Genomic DNA, 19,187 nt, shown 5'->3' with positions numbered 1-19,187 from the left:
CTAGTTGTTAGTCATTTTTGTTCGGTTAGGAAAAATGCAAGAATAAGATTTTATCAATGCACTAATTTTATAGTACTGTATATATTTTAGTCTACAGCATTCTATAACTAGTTGTTGTTTTATTATGGTACCTATAATCAATTTTGAATTCACAGTAACCTAGGCCAAATCTTGATTGTTTAGAAACTTCTCTCTGACTAGATTTCAGCCTTTGAAATGCTATTTTCCTGGATTCATATTTTGAAGTATTTGTTATAAGATTATACCTATGTTTTAAAAATGGTTTAAAAACGTGGACAAAATCAATAGCATGTTAGATATTTGCAGCAAACCAAATACCCTTAATTCTTATCTCAGCAAACATTTGAAATTTTCCGATTGAAAAATGAATTTGTAGTCGAAATAATGATTCAATTTTTTATAAATTGGAAAAAAATAAAGAATGGTGTCTTTCATTAAAAATATAATTAAAAAAAAAAAAAAACATGTTCAAAAGTTGACTACAAGGGGTCTCCTTGGGACATACCCAAAATATTGTTACAAAATATCATTATAGACTCTTTATGCCTTTTTTGAAAAGGCAAAATAGATAAAACGCATATTTAATCTAGTAATGTACCTAGACCTTTAACACTGCAAAAAGGAGCGTGGGCGGATTTTTGGATTTTGCAACCCTACCTTTGGTTAAATTAAGACCAGCGGTTATGATGAAGTTTTTTTTGACAGACGGATACCAGGCGCCACCATTTATAAGATCACATTCTTTCCATTCATTAACAACGTTTCAAACAAAGCAAATCAAACTTTAGATTAGATAATTAGTCCAATTTGATGATGATATCAAAATGTTGTTCTGATCAGTCTCATATCGGATACGATATACCAACTGACAAAACCTTAGAATGATATCATTGATAGATATTTTATTCATTTAGTGCTACTGTGCTATTCCTTATAGTCATCCGGATTTACCTTCTGATTTAACTCTTATGAAAACATTAATGACTTGGGTTGATTCATCTTCTAAAACAGAAATAAATAACTTTATTTTTTATATATCTTTATGTGTATGATAACTCGAATATCACGGTTTTTTTATAAAAAGTGTTTGTTATACATAAAACTTGACATACACTGGTAGACACTTACTAACATTGCATGACGGAGTCAACGTAAATGATAAAAGCTAAAACAAAATTATCTTTACTACTACAGAAGAGACATGAAAAGACCTGTACAATTTACAAATATAGTTTTTCTTACCTTATTCGGTATTTGTCGATAGATGTAGATATATTTGCGGTACAACAAAGTCCACGTGTTACAATGTTTGAAAAACGCGTCCTTGGTTGTCAGTTATGTACTAGACGGCCACCTCCTATGATTGAATAGACCTAGTATCGAGCTGTGGTTTAGTCATGATTAAATGCGGTTAATAGTCAAGTATAAAAGATGCAACGATTTAGAAACCTTTTATCCACAAATTTATCTACACTTATTTATCTACATCTATCGATAAATACCGAATAAGGTAAGAAAAACATCATTTGTAAAACATACAAAAGGCTATATTAATTTTGCCATTTCTGTAGTATCAGAAGATAATTTTGTTTTAGCTTTTAACATTGAGGTTGACTCATTAATGTAAAATAACAAAGATGCATTATGAGTTTGTTTCAATCTTTCCTTTTATAGTAAAAACCAACCCAAGTCATACGTAAATTCGAAATAACAACAAAGTTAAATGAATACAATTTCTTTAAATTTGTATCCTTTTATGGTTTTGACATATTGGTACATTGTATCATATATTATATTTTAAGTCTGTTATAGCGAAAAGTAGGATGTTCTGGGCCCAGTTTAAGGAATCCCTTAACTTAAAATTATCAATAGGAAAGCATTACAGAAGTTAAGAAAAATCTGAAGTTAAGGAGCGCTTCCTTAAAATATGTAATGTTTTCCTACGGATAATTTCAAGTTAAGGAATTCCTTACAGTTAAGGAATGTTCATAAAACTGAGCCCTGATACGAGACATTTACGATTAACACACATTATTGTATTCACGGTAGCATGTGCTGATATGTTAGCAGTAAAACAAATGGCAAATATCACTTGACCAAATTAAGTTTATTGTCTAAAACAAACACGTACATGTATATGTTTAGGTCGCGTTCGCTAGGCTGCAGTCTCTGCCTGAAACCCTATCCTTTTTGATTGAACAGGTATAGTATAAATTTGACCCTTGCTGTAAATCCGTAATAATTAGGGGAATAGTTGCTCGAAACAAAATACGGAATTATATCTCTTTAATGATAATTCATAGCATCATAATTTTCCACCTCGCCATTGTCTCCCTTGCGAGTGGACAGGTGGAGCCGCCATTTTGCAATATTACACAAATATACCATTTAAAATTTTACCTAAGTAGTTAAAAGTAGTATGCTGCAGCACTGCGGATGTTTCGTAACGCATTATTTTAAACATCACTTTACCATGTTACATGCCTCAAAATGAATACTCTGTCCAGATAATGTTAATACCAATGATATTTAGGGTGATATTGATTAGCCAATCAAATGTTCAATTCCAAGTTTCTGGATGCGGACGAAATAGTTAGAAGAACTGTCATAATCATTTCTGTGTATATAGTCATTACGTTTAGAGAGCTCAAGGTTGCTACTTTTATGTCTGCACATCTTCGATACCGATCACTTACGATCTCTACACCCCTAGACTATCTCATAGAAAAACTGAAGGCAGCTCAGAGGAAAGAATCTGAGCCAATCAAAGGCAAAAAATTCCTTTATACGGCTCTTTTGATGTGCATCAAAGGACTAAATTACCTCTTCTGTTCTGTTTCCTCCAGTTTTTCTTTGAGATAGTCCAGGGGTGTAGAGATCGAAAGTGATTGGAACCCCCATGGAGTATCGAGGATGATGTTTGCAATAACGAAATGTTGTTTGCAGTCGATATAGCAGGATTGATATTAAATAATTTTCAGGTTACTATTGACATTGAACAAAAGTGTTTGATTTCAACTTTTATGAAAACAAAATATATATCGTACCTTGGTCATTTTAAATAGTAAATTGTTTAATCGTTGAAGAAGAATATTATAAATAAAGGTAAAAAAATATGTATTTGTTACAGAAACACGATGAGAACGGCACTAGTTGTCATTTTACTCTGCCTGGTTGTCACATCCATGACTGATAGTTCTGCGAGGATCAAAACAGATGAAATAAGTAACAGACTTGGAGATAGATTCCGTCGTAGTGTTAATGATATGCTAGATGAGAAGCTTAATGAGAAGATAAAGGCTCCCCCAGGCAGGCTCCAAAAGGGATGAAGACAAGTTGAAATAAACACAATGACAGAAAGCTGGAGAGGAGTATATATATTGTACTTTCAAGTACTTGATTAAAAGCCTAATTTGCCTTATTAGTTGCTTTAAAAAAAAAAACATTTTTGAGCTTTTGCCAATAACGGCATTATTTGTGCATCAAATCTTCCTGATATTTGCTACAGTGAATATGTTTTACTAGTAGTTTGAGTATACAGCATCATATACAGATTGTATCAATAATAATATTCACTTACTATTACATGAATAATAGACAATGACAAATTTTCTTTGCATGGAAAAGAAAGTCACAAAATACACATTTGTTTAGTTCAACGTCCGAAATCGCGTATTGTAGGCTAATTATCATTTTTTAATGTCCTGTGTCTTTTGTAAAACTTTTTGAGATATCGTGTGGTATACCAACTGCTGGGCTATGCCCATGGTAAATCATCACTGATAGCGGTTGGTAGTTATAAAGGACGTAGCGTGAGATTTCATTCTTTTACATCACCTTTTTATCCCCTCTTCATTAAAGTGATTGATCTGGTGCAACTATCACAGAACACAGTAAAAATATTCTGTGAAATAGGTAAGCGACTTTTCATGTCAATATGTTTGCAAAACAATAAAGCTAACAATTATTTTAATGGATTACAAACATATTGATTTACTCTCATTTCAAGCAAAACTGTTTAATTATGTAAAAAGAGAGAGGGGTGAGTTTAGCAATTCTGACAGCAATGCATTCTTTGTCAGTTTTACATTGAGAATGAAGTTCAGGAAGTAGAGAATTTCGTGAGGAAAAAAATGCGATTTTTTCTTTTATACTTTATACTTTTATGAGTAGGAATTTTCGCATATTCTTAAGGATATGTTCTGGTTTTTTAATATATAGATTTTTTGGAAAGAGGAATTCATACCAAAGTTAAACATGAAATATAAATAATATTGTGGTGTGCTTGATTTTGAGCTAAACTATGAATCAAATATGGCTATTTGGGCATACACACGACAAACTAAAGCGATATTTTGCAAAAAAGTTGTCCGATATGTATAGTTATTCACAAAATTGACAAAGCCAATGTTTTCTTGAAGAAAATGATAATACCACACAATCAACTCATTATTTTTACATAGAACAGCTGTATATGTTACCCCTACCCTCTATATTGTGAAGATAAATATGCCCCGTTTTATACAATTTGTGGCAGATTCAACGGTTCAAAGAAAAAGAATTTTTTCTTACATTTCGCATGTCAAAAGAAAATAAGTTACTGTTTCTAAAACCATCATTAAAATAGAGATCAGTGTGCTTGATTTTTTTATTCCAATATAAAATTTTAATTTTCAGCATTTTTTCCTAAAAATTCAAGAAACTCTATTTTCACTAAAATGTAAAAATAATAAACCTAATTAGTTATGATTCCACACTTAAATCCCCAACTCTTTCACCTCAGTAAGCATAAAAAAAGATTAACAGCAAACATTAACTTGATATAACTAAAAATGTTGTTGCAACGACGAGCTAAGTAAAAATATTGAATTTAAAAAGTGTGAAATTTCACTTCTTGCAAAATGTAAGAAATTCACCTTTTTAAAATAGCCGCCAAAATAGCCAGTGCTTAAAATTTGTATAAAAAATTATAAAAGCAATTACAACTATACAATGCATTTACAATAATTATCTTAAAAGAAATTCAAATTTTGTTAATTTTGCAATGAAATAGATACAGGAAATAATACAGTGACGTTTTAACGAGATCATAGTTAAACAAAATAGATAATCATATTTAGAACTTTTATCATTTCTCCAAATTACATTTCCTCTTTCTAAACAAATTTACATGCTTTGATTTAACCTAAAACCTTTATTAAATCATTTCGAAATTCTTCAATTATTTTTGTTGCATTTTTCTCTAGAAGAATAGATAGATTGGCTTTTTACCTTTATGCTGCATAGTTCAATTCTACATTTTGCCAAATTGAAGTATTTCTTCCTATCGCAAATTGAACAATGAACAAATAAAAAAAATCGGAAATGACTCAATTCACAATTTTTAGCTGGAAGAGGGAAGCCTACACCGTTGATAAAATTATCTTACATTTACCAACTTAAATGCACAGATTATACCCGATTCTCAGGGAAAAGAGAGTAAATTCTTGGTCCTGTTTCCTCGGAAAATTTCTTCGGTTTTCATGACCAAATGTAGAAATATAGCACATATGTACCAGTAGACAAACTCCAAAATACAACAAATTCCAAGTGCAGAAGTCCTTGGGTGGTATGAACTGTGTGTCATAGTGTCTGCTAAAGAAAACCTATCCCCTATGATCGAAATGATATGCTGTGACATTTGACTTTGGTGGTTAATTCTTCATGTGATGGTTTTGGGTCTGAGAGAAATACGGAAGTTAATTTTATACTGTAAACTTTCAGATAGAATTTATGGAATTGACTTCATTGACTTCTATGAGAGAATGCAGACGGTGCACGTGGCTCCATATTTGTCGCTCTGTTGAATATAATATTTACATTCACTTGCCACTTCTGTGTAAACTAACCATTTGAGTTTGGGTTTAGTTAGTTTAACATCCTATTTACATCAAGGGTCATGTAAGGATGTGCCAGGTTTGTTAATGGAGGAAAACTGGAGCATCCGGAGAAAAACAACCGTCCAGCGGTCATTACCTGGCAACTGCCATACTTGGGGTTGGAACTCGCGAACCAGATGTTGAGGGCTTATGGTCATATGTCGGGGCATTTAATTAAACTACTGGTTTAGCGCGGCTCGCGTAAACTAGTCAATCCAAAATTAAGTATATGATAGTTTAACACCCAAAACGTGACCATTATCACGTCACTAGTGTTGCATTGTCACTGTCGACATGGCTATTTTGTAGAGTATATAAGAGAGACAGTTTTCCTTGTCCACCTTCGAAATGAGATAGCAATGCAAAGATAAGCATGGAACTATCTTCCTAAGGAATCTATTGTCTATACATAGATGCCAGAGCTTTGAAAAACCACTTCATAATGTCTTCAAAGCTCTGGTATTTTAGATACTGTAGTAAGATATTTCAATGCTTACAAATAATACAACTTTTAACATTCCACGTTTAGCTCGCTTTCCATTTTCAAAAGACAAATGGAATGTGATATCGTCAGTCTAGAACATCCTTGTAAAAAGAAGATGACATTGCATATACGTGTATGCTATATATAGCTTGTGCAACACTAGCTTTTCCCGCTAATTTCTCATCTTATACATGTATGTACCGACCTATATGCCGTTATTTTTTTTCATGAAGTGATATCAAATCAGGTAATTATTACCTCTGTCAAGTAGACAAAATAAGTGATTTTTTACAACAGCAATACATGTTCATGTATTACAAAAACACAATTTAATATTTTAAAATTTAATATCAACTATAAAAATACATTGCATCTCACAATAGGTGCAAATTTTGATATTCGTCTCGTCTTTGAGGAATCTATTGCATTAGTAAAAAATATTATACATTTACATAAATATCTAGAATGTTGACAAAATACATTGTATCACAGGTTGGCACGTACGTATAAGAAAACTAAATACTAATCAGATAGTAATGATATCTATCACTTTGATCTACTCAAAACAAGAGCCATAGGTAAATTAATGAGAAGTAAACAAATAATCATTGAAAGAACAACATATTTAAATGTAAATGTACACAAACAATATGACAAAAATGAGCAGATACACTGACCCTCGATAATCCGGACACTTGCATCCCAAGTTCAAACCGACGACCGGATTGCTTTTTTTCCGGACTGCCGAATTCCGTTTTCTCAGTCAATAATCAGATCTAGTATTTATGTCCGGATTCCGACTTTTCCGGACTATCTGCGTCCGGATTATCGCGAATTCTCTGCAAAGGCACAACAACTGATAAAAGTCTGATCCATAGATGATTGTCTTCTATTGAAATGTAATAATCATAATTTAATGTAATAAAAAATGTATTTGTCATAATGAATTATTTAACAGTTTAATGTGATAACAATACTTTAATGCAATGATCCAGTTAACATTTTATTCCTACTATTTGAACCATATACTTAAATGAAAAATTATATATTTCACAATATTAGTATCCCAGTCTGGTTTTAAGACGCACGCTCGGGCTAACCAGGTTTAACGATAATTTTATGATTCAATAGGAGCAAACTCAAACCTCTTCCGAAATTCAGTTTTTACAGAAATTCTTAATAATACTGCACATCTATGTAATGAATTTAGGAAAGTTTTGATTTCGGTAACACAGCATTACCACTAATTGATTTAATGAAAAGTTAATTAACTGTGTAGGAAATAGATATGAGAGATCTGCTCTTGTTATTTGTATTATTAATAATGACAAATTAAACTTTAAATGTATACAAAATTTAAAACGGGAGCATGTCCATTGACAATGATAAATACTTGTGCTAAGATTGTCTGTCATAAGTTTGCGCATACTAACATTTTGCGTAATACTTTGCAAATTATCACACAAAGAAATAAGAAATATATGAATTAAGTAATATAAAAATAGAATTTAAAAAATACTAAAATACAGTATAAATGTATATAACATATGTTCTCGGTACGCATGGTGTCTCATGACTGGACGGTAAAATTCATCACTACAATGTTTAACATAAAGAGCAATCAGCACTATCATTACATTTTCATGAAAACGTATTATTATATTTTCAAATTACTTTACTATTAACTTATTTCTGTCCAAAATAAGAAAATCCTCGATAATCCAGAGGTTGTTATCACTGTCGTTATATCGTCCCTTGGACTACATCATAGCAAAACTGAAGGTTCTGTGTGCGAAAACAGATCAGACAGGTAGATTGGTCCTTTGGTGTACAATAAAGGAATCTAATGACTGCATGTTGTATGGTTCTGACGTTTATCGTCGTATCTCTGTAATCTCCAACTGAAGTCTTTGTAAGTCAAATATTTTCTCTCCTGAAACGACTTTAGTTCTACTATAACCTAGTCCAGAGGTTGAAGATATACACTGGAATATCGCGAATGAACTGAGACATGAAAATATTCAATAATGGAATTTCCGACACACAGAAAAAATAATTCTTTAGTTAAACACCAACGAACAGGCCGCGATAATTGCATTATGCATGGTACTATAGGACATTATCATGGTGTCAAAAGTAGTTCCAGGTTCTATTTGATAGTATTAGATCCTCATCTCTGGCTTTCATAGTAAATATCACCACTGGCTAAACTGATTGTGTCACTCTCTCCTTGAATCACATACCTACTCTGCTTCAGCCAGTTTTTCTATGGCGTTGCTGACCCTCATCAGTTGTTCCAGACCTTTCAGTCCAACTTCCTCTTTTAGGGATCTATAGAAAAACTCTGGGGCCTGTAGAACATATCGTGAAAAAACCTGTCAACTAATTGTTTTATTGTAATTCAAAACGCATCAAATGGGTACAGTGTAAATACTCAAAATTTCGTTAAATACAAATCGATGATATAACAAAGAGATGATTGAGGAGCCGCTAAAGAAATTTACATATTATGATGACAAGTGTAAATTTCTACTTTTGTATACTATTTGCTTATGGACGGAATAATATCACTTTAGCATTACATACCTTGACAGATATCTTGACTAGGAATTGTAGCTGTTCACACGTGATTTGGTTCATCCCTGCATAGCTGTATAAAAATATAAGATCTGGCTTCAATAAAAACACCCAATATAATCTTAGATTATGAGACCACCATCTTCAATGCTATAATTATCGTACTTATAAGTGTAGCGAAGCGTATTACAGTCAGTGGTCTCCGATATGAAGGGACCAGATATTAATCCTGAGAACTGAAAATGAAATCGCATAGGTCTATATATGGCTTTCTATTGTATTCCATGCTAAAGAAATTACTTCAGTTATTCGTATTCTTCAAACATACGTTGTATGTTAAGTTCTATCTGGAATATCATCTTTGGTGTTAGTTCTTTGATAAATAGGGAATTACTTCTTAACCTAAAATTGAACATTTATTGCATAGTAGATTACATTTAAAAATGTCATCGTAAGAAGGAAATAATTCTCGATACTTTTGGCCTATATCATAGTAAAATTGGAGGCAACAGAACAGGTAATTTAGCCGTTTGATGTTCATGAAAAAAAGAGCCGTTTGACGGTACACTATGGTTGGCTGTGTGGCTTTGATGTTGGGGCGTCGTTCTCTCTGTAGTTTTCAATGAAAATCTTTGCAGGACTGTGATTGGTTCAGATGTTTTCCACTGAGCTGCCTCCAATGTTACTATGAGATAGTCCAGGGGTGTAGAGATCGTAAGTGATAGGAACGCCTGGAGTATCAATGATGCAGGCAGATATAAAACGCAGTACTTACGTTGTCAACCTATTGTCGTTAAGCCATTTATCTTTATCATCCTCTGTCCACGACTTCAACGGACTGGCATTCTTTTTGCCCTGAAAACACATTATTTATATTTAGGAAAGATAATCTACTTATATGACAATACACTGTATCTGGTTGAAAGACTAGTGTTTTCCTCTCCTTACACCCTATCATTTTACTATGTCATACATATTTTCAAAATAAAAATGTGATAATATTCGTTGAAGTAGCCTGCAAGTAGCCCAATATATAACACATTCCATTAAAGGGTATATATAATGATAACTTCAAAAGACCCTACATAATAATGGACCCACCTGATTCTACACCACCGTACTTTAGGTGAACATTTTTTGCGCTGTTTTTTGTTTTTTTTGTTTGCTTTCCTCATTGTCAGTTAATTTCCACGAAAATTACCACGCATTTCAGTTCTCTGGTTATACGCTAGTTTAAGCAATAGGCAGATGATAATGTTTACCTGTTTAGGCTTCTTCTCTTTTGGCTGTTTTGTAGTAGTATCTTGTTCTGTTGTTGGTTTCGCTGTCGTCGTTACTGATTGGTCAGTTTTTCTGTCTACAGGTGGCGCTGTCACTGCGGGTAACGCACTCGGTGGACCAGGTTCTATGTGGTGGGATATTGCTTTGATAACCTCTTCCATACGTTTTTCGAATGCTGGCTGGTCATCTAATCCAAAATCATAAAATTTGTAATACAGGTCTTCCCCAATCATCATGTCCAACCAGCCCGGTAAGTTCGGATTTCTTTGCATCATAAACGGAATGATGATTTTGTCCTTCTTCCGTGCGTACTGTGCCTCTGTTAAATTTAAACCAGCTTTGAATTATCCCTTTGATTTATTTTTGAAAATTGCATTCATATAATACATCGTGTACATCCAATAATGATTTTCGATTTTTTTTTTCATTTTAAATGGAACAATAAAAAGACATTTATTTCATACTTTACAAAGAAGGTCATATTATTAAGTGAAAAAAAGTCAACCGCAACATCTCGGAGAGATTTCCGACATTCCCGGATCTTCCGAGAATGATATGCTTCCAAAGATTGCCAGAAATTTCGTTCGAGGTGATATAAAGATTCCATACTTTTTCAATATGTATCTTTGATTAGAAGGAGAAGAAAAGTATAATTCGTATAAAAATGAATTAATTGAGAAGATGTGGCTCTAAGGAATTCAATGTTAAATGTATTCCTTGTATTCAAAATCAATTAAACCACTCAGTTCCATACCATCTTAAATTTAATGGAACATACACTATAACAAAAACAGGTGTTACAAAAATATATCTGTTTTCGAATAGATTAAATACATTTTGTAATTACTTAGATTTCGCAAATAGTAAATAACTTCGAAATAATTTCACTTTCAATTTGAAAAAAACCCAAAATCGACAGAATCGCTAAATCAAGTCATCACAAATAAAATAAATATTGTCTGTCATGGTCAAGATCCCAGTGATCTTGTAAATTTAATTCTTATTTTCGTGTTTTGAGCTTTGCTCGTATTTTAGCACCTTCTTTAAGATGATATTAACCCATTAAACTGACCTGTTCGGCAATTTTTACTTTCGCCATATTGCTCCGAGACACACATGATGACGACCTTTGACTCCTTGATAGCTTGAGACATTGCATCAAGGAGGTTACCCTTCATGTGATAAACATCCATCCATACTGGGAAACCACGTGTTGTCAGCTTGTCATAAACCTGCAGTGATATTTTCTATCTATAAAATACATACATATGAAAGAAATATATTGAACATCGATAAGCAATTCCTGAACACACATCTAAAACAGATAAAAGCCCATGTAATATTTTCCTAATAAGTCTTTTTCTATCATTTGTCATATAGATTTAATATATATAACGAAAAAATGGAGTTCTCGAATAACTTTTAGAGATGTTTGCGCTTGAACTATACCATCTGAAAATAGAATCATTGATCAGATTATATTTTCTGTAGTATTAAGAAGATTTTAGTTTTGAACTTCTTACGATAGAACAAATTACAAAACTACCCGGGTAATGTTATTTTTCAAATACTAATTTACTTGTTGTTCTTTTCCTGGACAATTTCATTACGCAAAAATAATGTTTTTGCATATGTTTGCCTCTAAATGAATGAGGAAAATTGAAATAGAAAAACTCATGTCAATGTCACAATATTTTGTAAGCTTGCATCCCGGGCTATGATGGGTCATATTTCATTATTTTGAAACGCATGGAATGTCGCGGTGTAACGGAAGCGACCTCCGTAGCTTCCTCTTTATCATCTGTGATACTCCAGGGGTTACTAGCACTTATAGAACATGCATTTTATCTATCCCTGGACTATCTCATATCAAAACTGAAGGCAGTTCAGGAGAAAATGACTGACCAATCACAGGCCTGTAGATACTTGATTTGAAGATTACAAAAAGAGCGACTCCAAACTTCAAAGCAACACAGTCAACCACATTGTACTGTTATACAATCCGTTTAGTATACATCAAAAGATCAAATTACCTATGTCGTTTGGTGCCTTCAATTTTACTAGGAGATAGCCAATCGATGTATATAAAGTCAGTGATAGAAACCTCTGGAGCATCAAGAATGCCTGTTTATCGCCTTACAAATCGGTGTCACTAACTATTAATAGGCGTTGCTTATAAACAAGAGAGACAAAGCGGACGCCCCGGAAGTGATAGCGCTGCTGCTTTATATGCTAATTAACCTACCGAATAAACCAGACCATATGAGAGGAACAAAACGGAGAGTAATCTAAAGAAAAAACCTATTATATTAAAAATGGAAAATACCGTCCGATTTCTACCTTCAGTAGCATCTTTTGATGTGTCCAGTTGTAACTCAGCATGATTTGTTCAGTTATCGGTTTTATTGTAGACAGGGGAGCAGCAGGTGGAGTTTTCTTCTTCTTCTTCTTCGAGACTTTCGAGGAATCTGTTCAATTTGAAATAGCTTTATATAAGTATCATCAGATATCATTTTTTTGTAAATAATTGACTTACATTTTGATTGGGATATCAATATAAAAACGTCGAGTTATAAGAGAAAAAACTTTTTATGCTTTTATATATGAATATAACGGGTAGTGATATTCTACTCTCGGGATCACAATGTGTTGTAATACCCTCGACAATCTACATTATGTGACTATCGGTAAAAAATATCTGTTTTAACCAAGGATTCATTTGTGCATGTATATGTAAATTTCCAATTGTTAATTAGACATTGATAGGTATTATAAAATCATAATAACAACAACTTTATCAAAATCCCTTAACTATGAAAAATCCCGAACTTAAACTTTAATTACGTTAAGCTACTAAACATCTTTAAAAACTTTATATCACTAATAAAATAAGTTAAATACACCATAACAAATTTTGGGTAAAACGTGAAAAAGTTGAAAGTGATGATCAAAAGTTGAGAGAGGGACATCCTGTGTAAGGCTATATGTTGTGACAGGGCTGATCCAAGGGCTTCCAACCCTGGCAGCTATCCGGAAACTTCTAAGATAATAAAATTGTGTTTATTTTGGAAAAAAAAGAAACTTTCTTAAAGTTCAAGAAAATTGATGAAACTAGGATTGTGCGAACAATGGCTACTAACCTGCAATATTTTGTCCTAATTCATCATCTTCAGACTCCGTGTCTTCGTCAGAGTCATTGATCACAAAGTAAGTGTATGAGGCTGCATTGGCAAGGTCGGCATTTCCAGGATGTCTTCTTAGCTCTCTTAACCTCTTCATTAAATCCGTACTGGCCTATAGGTGGGTGAAAATACCAAATATAAATTCCATATGAAAAACAGCTATAAATGTAGTTTCGAGAAACACATTGATATATCAAATGTACAAATTATACAAATGCAGCATAAAAATAGCCAATAAAAAACGGACGACATTTTGTTTTCTCTGCACAGCAACATACCTTAACAAACGACGTACGATGTAAAATCATGTATATTGAAAACTTACCATGTATAGTAGAACATCTAGTTATTGACATGCCATATGGCCACTAAGATAAACTTCAGATATATCCCAAAGATTACGGGATCCATTGTTAGTGCATAAAAACCTACCTTGATCTTGCCACAATTGGTTTTGTCGAATGCAAGTTCCCAGATGATTTTCACTCCAGCCAAGATTTCTGTTTCGACTTTGCTACCTATAATAATTTCTTTGAGCAGCCCAAAAGCATCTGGAATTTCCATGATTTTTGTTTTGTTGCTATCGTTTCTAGCTATTCGGGATAGCCCATCTAAAAGTTCCTCAACTGAAAATCCTTGCTGTCGTCTATTTTCTGATTTTGTAGCTGCCCTGATCATTTCCAGGAGGAAGTTTAATATCGCTTTGTCAGTTTCCAGTAACGCCTTGCTCTCTTTATCGTCCATCATATGCGCCAGAGCCAGCAATGTAAGAAGTTTCACAACTGAAATATCACATAACTATACATTATTTTAGAGCCATTTGAAATGCGGATTTTAAAACAAATGAAGGATAAGACTAACGTCAAAGCTGAACAAACATTATATATACCTACACATATGATATGTATTTGAATCCTTGATTTGATATAATATTAAATTGAATAGTCGGGCAATGAAACCAGTCCCAATGTGTTCATTAGCCTTTCAAATGTCATTTTATATTAAAACAATGGCCAGGTTTAGCTTACATTGACCAGTTTTATGGAAAAGCCACGTGAAAATTTAGCACAGTTCTAAAAATAAATTCTGAAAGCGAGGCTGCGTGGGAATATCAACACGGACATAGCCAGCCGGGAGGACGTTTTAGGGTTCCTATAATATAAATTTATTTCTTTGCATGCTTAGCAATTTAGACAGGAAATTTAATTTTTCTATTTCATAAGAAATTATACTGATATATCAAAATAATTTCTACCGACTTTAGCCTCCCTTTGTCCGACTATTCATTTTAAATATTATATATATGTAAATTATAATTATAGTATATGAATATAGTGATAACAATTAAACTTCTTTTGTATGCACCCATTGCAGTTTCATCAACGTTTCTTAACTTATTAACTTAAAGGAACTTCTTAAAAGTAAGGAACTTTGATAAAATAGAGACATGATACATGGTGTATATCGTAATTGAGGCATGACAGTCAACAAGATTTCATCAATCTTGAACATCAATCTACGTTCGTAACATGCATCTTCTGTCGAAACAGTTACAAAATTTGTATTTGAAAATACGAAGATATAGTCTGATCGTTCATGTGTATGTCATGACAGTTCTTTTAACCTATGTATATGTAAAATTGCCCACAAAAACAGGTAGTCTATGGCTGAATTGCTAATGATCTAGATTAAGTTAAAATAAAAAGTAAAAAGATCATAAAATAATATAACCTCGGAATAAATAGCAATATTACCGTTAAAATAACAATTGATTTTGGTAGGCTTTTAGGACTATTTCAAATTAAGATTAAGATTATTATAATGGAACAGTTAGAAACATCACCACAGATGCATAAACTAGTCTGGTAAAAAGATGTTTGATATACGCACATGTATCGTCTGAGCGGAGAAAGGGCTTAAGACACGTCAGGAGAGATACCGTCTGACCTCCGCCAGGCTGCGGTTCCACCAAATACATATCCTTTGTGATATTGGCACTTCTGGCACAGTTGTGGATGATACTCACAGCTGATTCGAAAGGATATGACCTTCCCTTGAATACGAAATAATAATAATATTCAACAAAGCATTAAGTAGATCTATGATTGAGACACAAATTGTTCCACTGGAGATATATTTCACAACAGCCACTGATCATTCTGTATTACCAAATGCTTTGTTTGAATTTCAAAACTCAATATTTATATTTTCACTGCAACCCGCTATGTAACCTTACCAAACGCATTTGACGTTGATCAGCGCATGCATTGTCACACGGACGATGGCTGTTGCAACGGCTTTTACTTTTACGTCCTTGACATTAATGAATTATTTTATCGTTTTTTCACTAATTAAATGTAAATATAAGCATTGAACTGCCAGTCGGATGTTTAAGAATACTAAATTTATTTCACGTCTTAGTAAGATAAAATTGTACATAATTTTTATTCTACACATTCTTATTATTATACTAACAAGCGGAACAATGTTATAATATTTACCATACCTTGATTTGATCAAATTCGTTTTTCTCCATTTCCATTAAATCTTTGGCCAAGAAACCAAACATAAGTCGTGTTTTGGCAATGGCATCTTTAAACTTGGAACTCTGATCTGAGAAATTCCATAGAATTCTTCGGATTTCTTTAAGTAGGTGTTTTTCAATGCCTTCGTCATTTAATGTATCCAGAGTGAAGGCCTCATACATGTCGTCTATAATGTACTTGTACAATTCCACCAGAGTTCTCACCAAACTGCAACAATATAAGTACAAGTATGTTGGTATTGGCATACAATTGTAGTTTATAATATATTGCAGTCAGGTTCTTCTGTTAAATAACCTATACACTATTCAAACGCAAACCCTTTAACCACTGTATGGCACCATCTCTTTAAATATTTCTTAAATTCCTGTTTGTTTAAGTGAACTTTTGAACAGTTTAAACAGTTTTACAGGTAAATTGTTCTGAACTGTAAGCATTGTAGTTGGACCATCTCTTGCTGAAGTTTTTGGAATAAAAATGATTACAAGGCGATAATATGGTATCTATTGCTGCATGTTTTCTTCCTTGGGAATAAACACTATAAATTATTATTGTGCATTCTTACCCAATCTCGGCCATAAAATTCCCAATTGTTTCTCTGTCCGGTGGAGTTGTATATTCTTCAAACACGTCAGAGATATCTCTTTTTAGGACTTTCCGAATCGGATCAAAATTAGTCTCCGAAGTTTTATTTTCAATTTCCGTAACAAATAATTTCTTGGCAGTTTTCATATTGGTGAATGTTATATCCATTTGTGGATTTCCCGGTTTTGTTGTGGACATTTCGTCACCAGTTTCTATGGGAACCGTCACATTTGCCGTGGGCAATCTGGCCGGCATTTTGGAATCCGTTGTATCAGGTAGAATACTATTGGTTTCTTGAAGTGATGCTTCGCTAGTGCTGATGTACCCAACTCGTCCTTTCACGTCTGTAGGCGTTTGTTCTCTTGGAGTAGTGTCGTGTTTCGCGTACAACTGTACTACACTATCACACTGATCAATGGCAGAAGGTGGATGCGAATCTACGGCTGTACTAGCTTTACTGCTGCATATTGCACCCATGTCATTTTAGCTGAAATCATATTAGATTCATTAAATAACGTATAGTTATGAAATATAGATCAAAATCTCTAACAAAAAACCTTGTTTTCCGTTTTTCCAGATTCGTGGACATTCACGTAACATTCGATAAATATGACCCGAAAATATAGAGAATCAAACTAAGAAAGGTCTAATTTGGTAAAAATGTCAATGAGACTGTATTGGTGGAAAAGTTTATGGCTTATATCATACAGATATATGAGGTTACATAATAATATACATGAGCAACAGTTGAAAGAGTAATGCTATATGTTGTGAGAGTGTTGACCCTAGGTACTATCAATACATATTTTTAGTGTCCTTGGTGTTGAAATGTAATAAGACATTACTTACTGCTATGTCATTTAATGTTACAACAGTACATCAAAATGTTTTATAATAATAGGTTTATTGCTTTATAAATTGCATTTTTGATCTTTTATATTATATAAATACTGAATAGAACACAACCATGCATCAAAGTTTGAATTGTATCTCAGCTAGAATCAAGAATTAAAAATAAAGAAACGAAAAAAATTAGGCTATGTACCAAACTTTTGCAATAAAATTAATCATAAATGATAAAAACCAAATTAAATATGCTACTACCATATAATATTGATATATTAATGCTGAATTATAGAAAACAAAATTTGTTGATAAATAAAGGCGATTTTTTTCGCCATTTTTTAAAAAACGACAAAGATAATTTTATCGGTATACCATTTTCGCGATCTTCCTTAATGGTTCAACTATTTATCAATATATCGTGGATCAACTTTTCGTGATTATAGCGATGTCGCGCGACAGTGGGTAAAAATATTATCACCGCAAAAGTACCGGCTTAACGAGTATACGGTATTACATGTATGCTGGTTCATGTATTCGTATGGAATATACATGTCCTTATGTGAATAAAGTCACTGTTGCTCTTCTGTGCTAATATATAGCACTTCAAAGTATTTATCAAAACATCTCGGTGACGATTTAATTCTTTCCTCGCGCATGCGTAGTTTACTTGTTAGAAAATTAATTTCATGCAGGGCAAGAAATTGATTTATCAATCAACAGTCAGCGAGTCTTTACAGACCACAATAAAATACGTCAATATTCTGATTATATTATTTATACGTAAATGTATAAGGCTTTATATGTATACTTTAAGAGGGTCGAATTATTTAATGTGAAGAAGCATATACAATGTACCGCTATTTTTGGAATCAAAATAGACATAGGTAATACACACTGTCTTTGACAAACACCACGATATGCCGTTAAATATTATACACAATGCCCTTAACGGATAATCAAACATTATCACAAACGTATAACTGAGGTATATAAATACCTGTACCGACCGAGACAGTCGCTTACCCGTGAAACCTAATCCTAGCGAGGTCCGCTATTTTACCACTTATAGTATTATCCGCTTCCTTCCTTCTTTTTCACAGTCCATACTATATACTGTCATATTATACTTTGTTTGTCAGTATTACTCTACTAACACCGTGTGTGTCCAAATTTTGAATATTATCCTGTCCTTCTGAATCATACCTAACTCCGAGTTCCCTTAAAAACCCTTAGATTTTCCAGCAGGGCCTTGCTAGGTGATCCACTTGTCTTGTGAGACTACACACGGGGAATACCCCGATACATAGTAACGTTAAGTTGTCACCGACGCTCTGTCTGGTCATAACAGCGTAGAAGTTCGAAGGTCTGGAAATCCAAATATTTGCTAAAAAGCAGGGTTTTCTTTGACCACGTAGTAGTGCGTCCTCTGTAATCCAAGGAATAGTTTCTAGTTTACTAGTCGTAATTTAAATGTCTTTAGGAATTGTCAGGTGTATGCATATGTAAACATGTACCTTTTATCGGGTGGATGTCGATCGATAAGTTTTATACATGTGTGGGGAGTCTAATATAGACGCGTAAGGCATTTAAATGTCTCTGGGACGTTATAGTTCATCCTGTTACCGGAGGTACGCGAGTAGACAAGTACACAAATGCTCGTGTGTGGTGAAGTTTATAACAGAGAAATGAGGCTTCCAAATGTGGCTTTGCATAATGATACCTTGCATGGATAATGAAATTGGACATTTCA

General features: G+C 33.2%; 1 protein-coding gene across 2 annotated transcripts; it reads right to left on the bottom strand.

Annotated features, from left to right (window-relative positions):
• Nucleotides 1-6,751: 6,751 nt before the first annotated feature.
• On the bottom strand, nucleotides 6,752-18,964 carry LOC138328356 (uncharacterized). 2 transcript variants are annotated; one of them, XM_069275131.1, is made up of 13 exons: nucleotides 18,461-18,964; nucleotides 16,572-17,078; nucleotides 15,970-16,216; nucleotides 15,354-15,516; nucleotides 13,896-14,245; nucleotides 13,422-13,575; nucleotides 12,622-12,749; nucleotides 11,354-11,513; nucleotides 10,263-10,600; nucleotides 9,776-9,855; nucleotides 9,010-9,073; nucleotides 8,667-8,774; nucleotides 6,752-7,262 (listed from the first exon to the last, which is right to left on the bottom strand). In XM_069275131.1, exons 2-12 carry the CDS (start codon nucleotides 17,066-17,068, stop codon nucleotides 8,667-8,669), a joined length of 2,289 nt encoding a protein of 762 aa, XP_069131232.1. In that variant the 5' UTR covers nucleotides 17,069-17,078; nucleotides 18,461-18,964; the 3' UTR covers nucleotides 6,752-7,262. The 2 variants fall into 2 exon arrangements, with proteins under 2 accessions (XP_069131232.1, XP_069131231.1); XM_069275130.1 differs by having other exon boundaries at nucleotides 6,752-8,774; nucleotides 18,641-18,964.
• Nucleotides 18,965-19,187: the final 223 nt, after the last annotated feature.

Source organism: Argopecten irradians, chromosome 7, assembly GCF_041381155.1.
Source record: "Argopecten irradians isolate NY chromosome 7, Ai_NY, whole genome shotgun sequence".
NCBI lineage: Eukaryota > Metazoa > Mollusca > Bivalvia > Pectinida > Pectinidae > Argopecten > Argopecten irradians.
This window is presented reverse-complemented; position numbering and strand designations above follow the sequence as displayed.

Bases quoted from the DNA above. Each gene is read 5' to 3' on its own strand.
- LOC138328356 (XM_069275131.1), bottom strand. From the start codon at position 17,068: ATGGGTGCAATATGCAGCAGTAAAGCTAGTACAGCCGTAGATTCGCAT. The intron at 14,246-15,353 runs GTGCGTATATCA...GTGATATTTCAG, and splicing joins TCTCCGCTCAGACGATACAT to TTGTGAAACTTCTTACATTG. The intron at 9,074-9,775 runs GTAAGTACTGCG...ATTTTTATACAG, and splicing joins AACGACAATAGGTTGACAAC to CTATGCAGGGATGAACCAAA.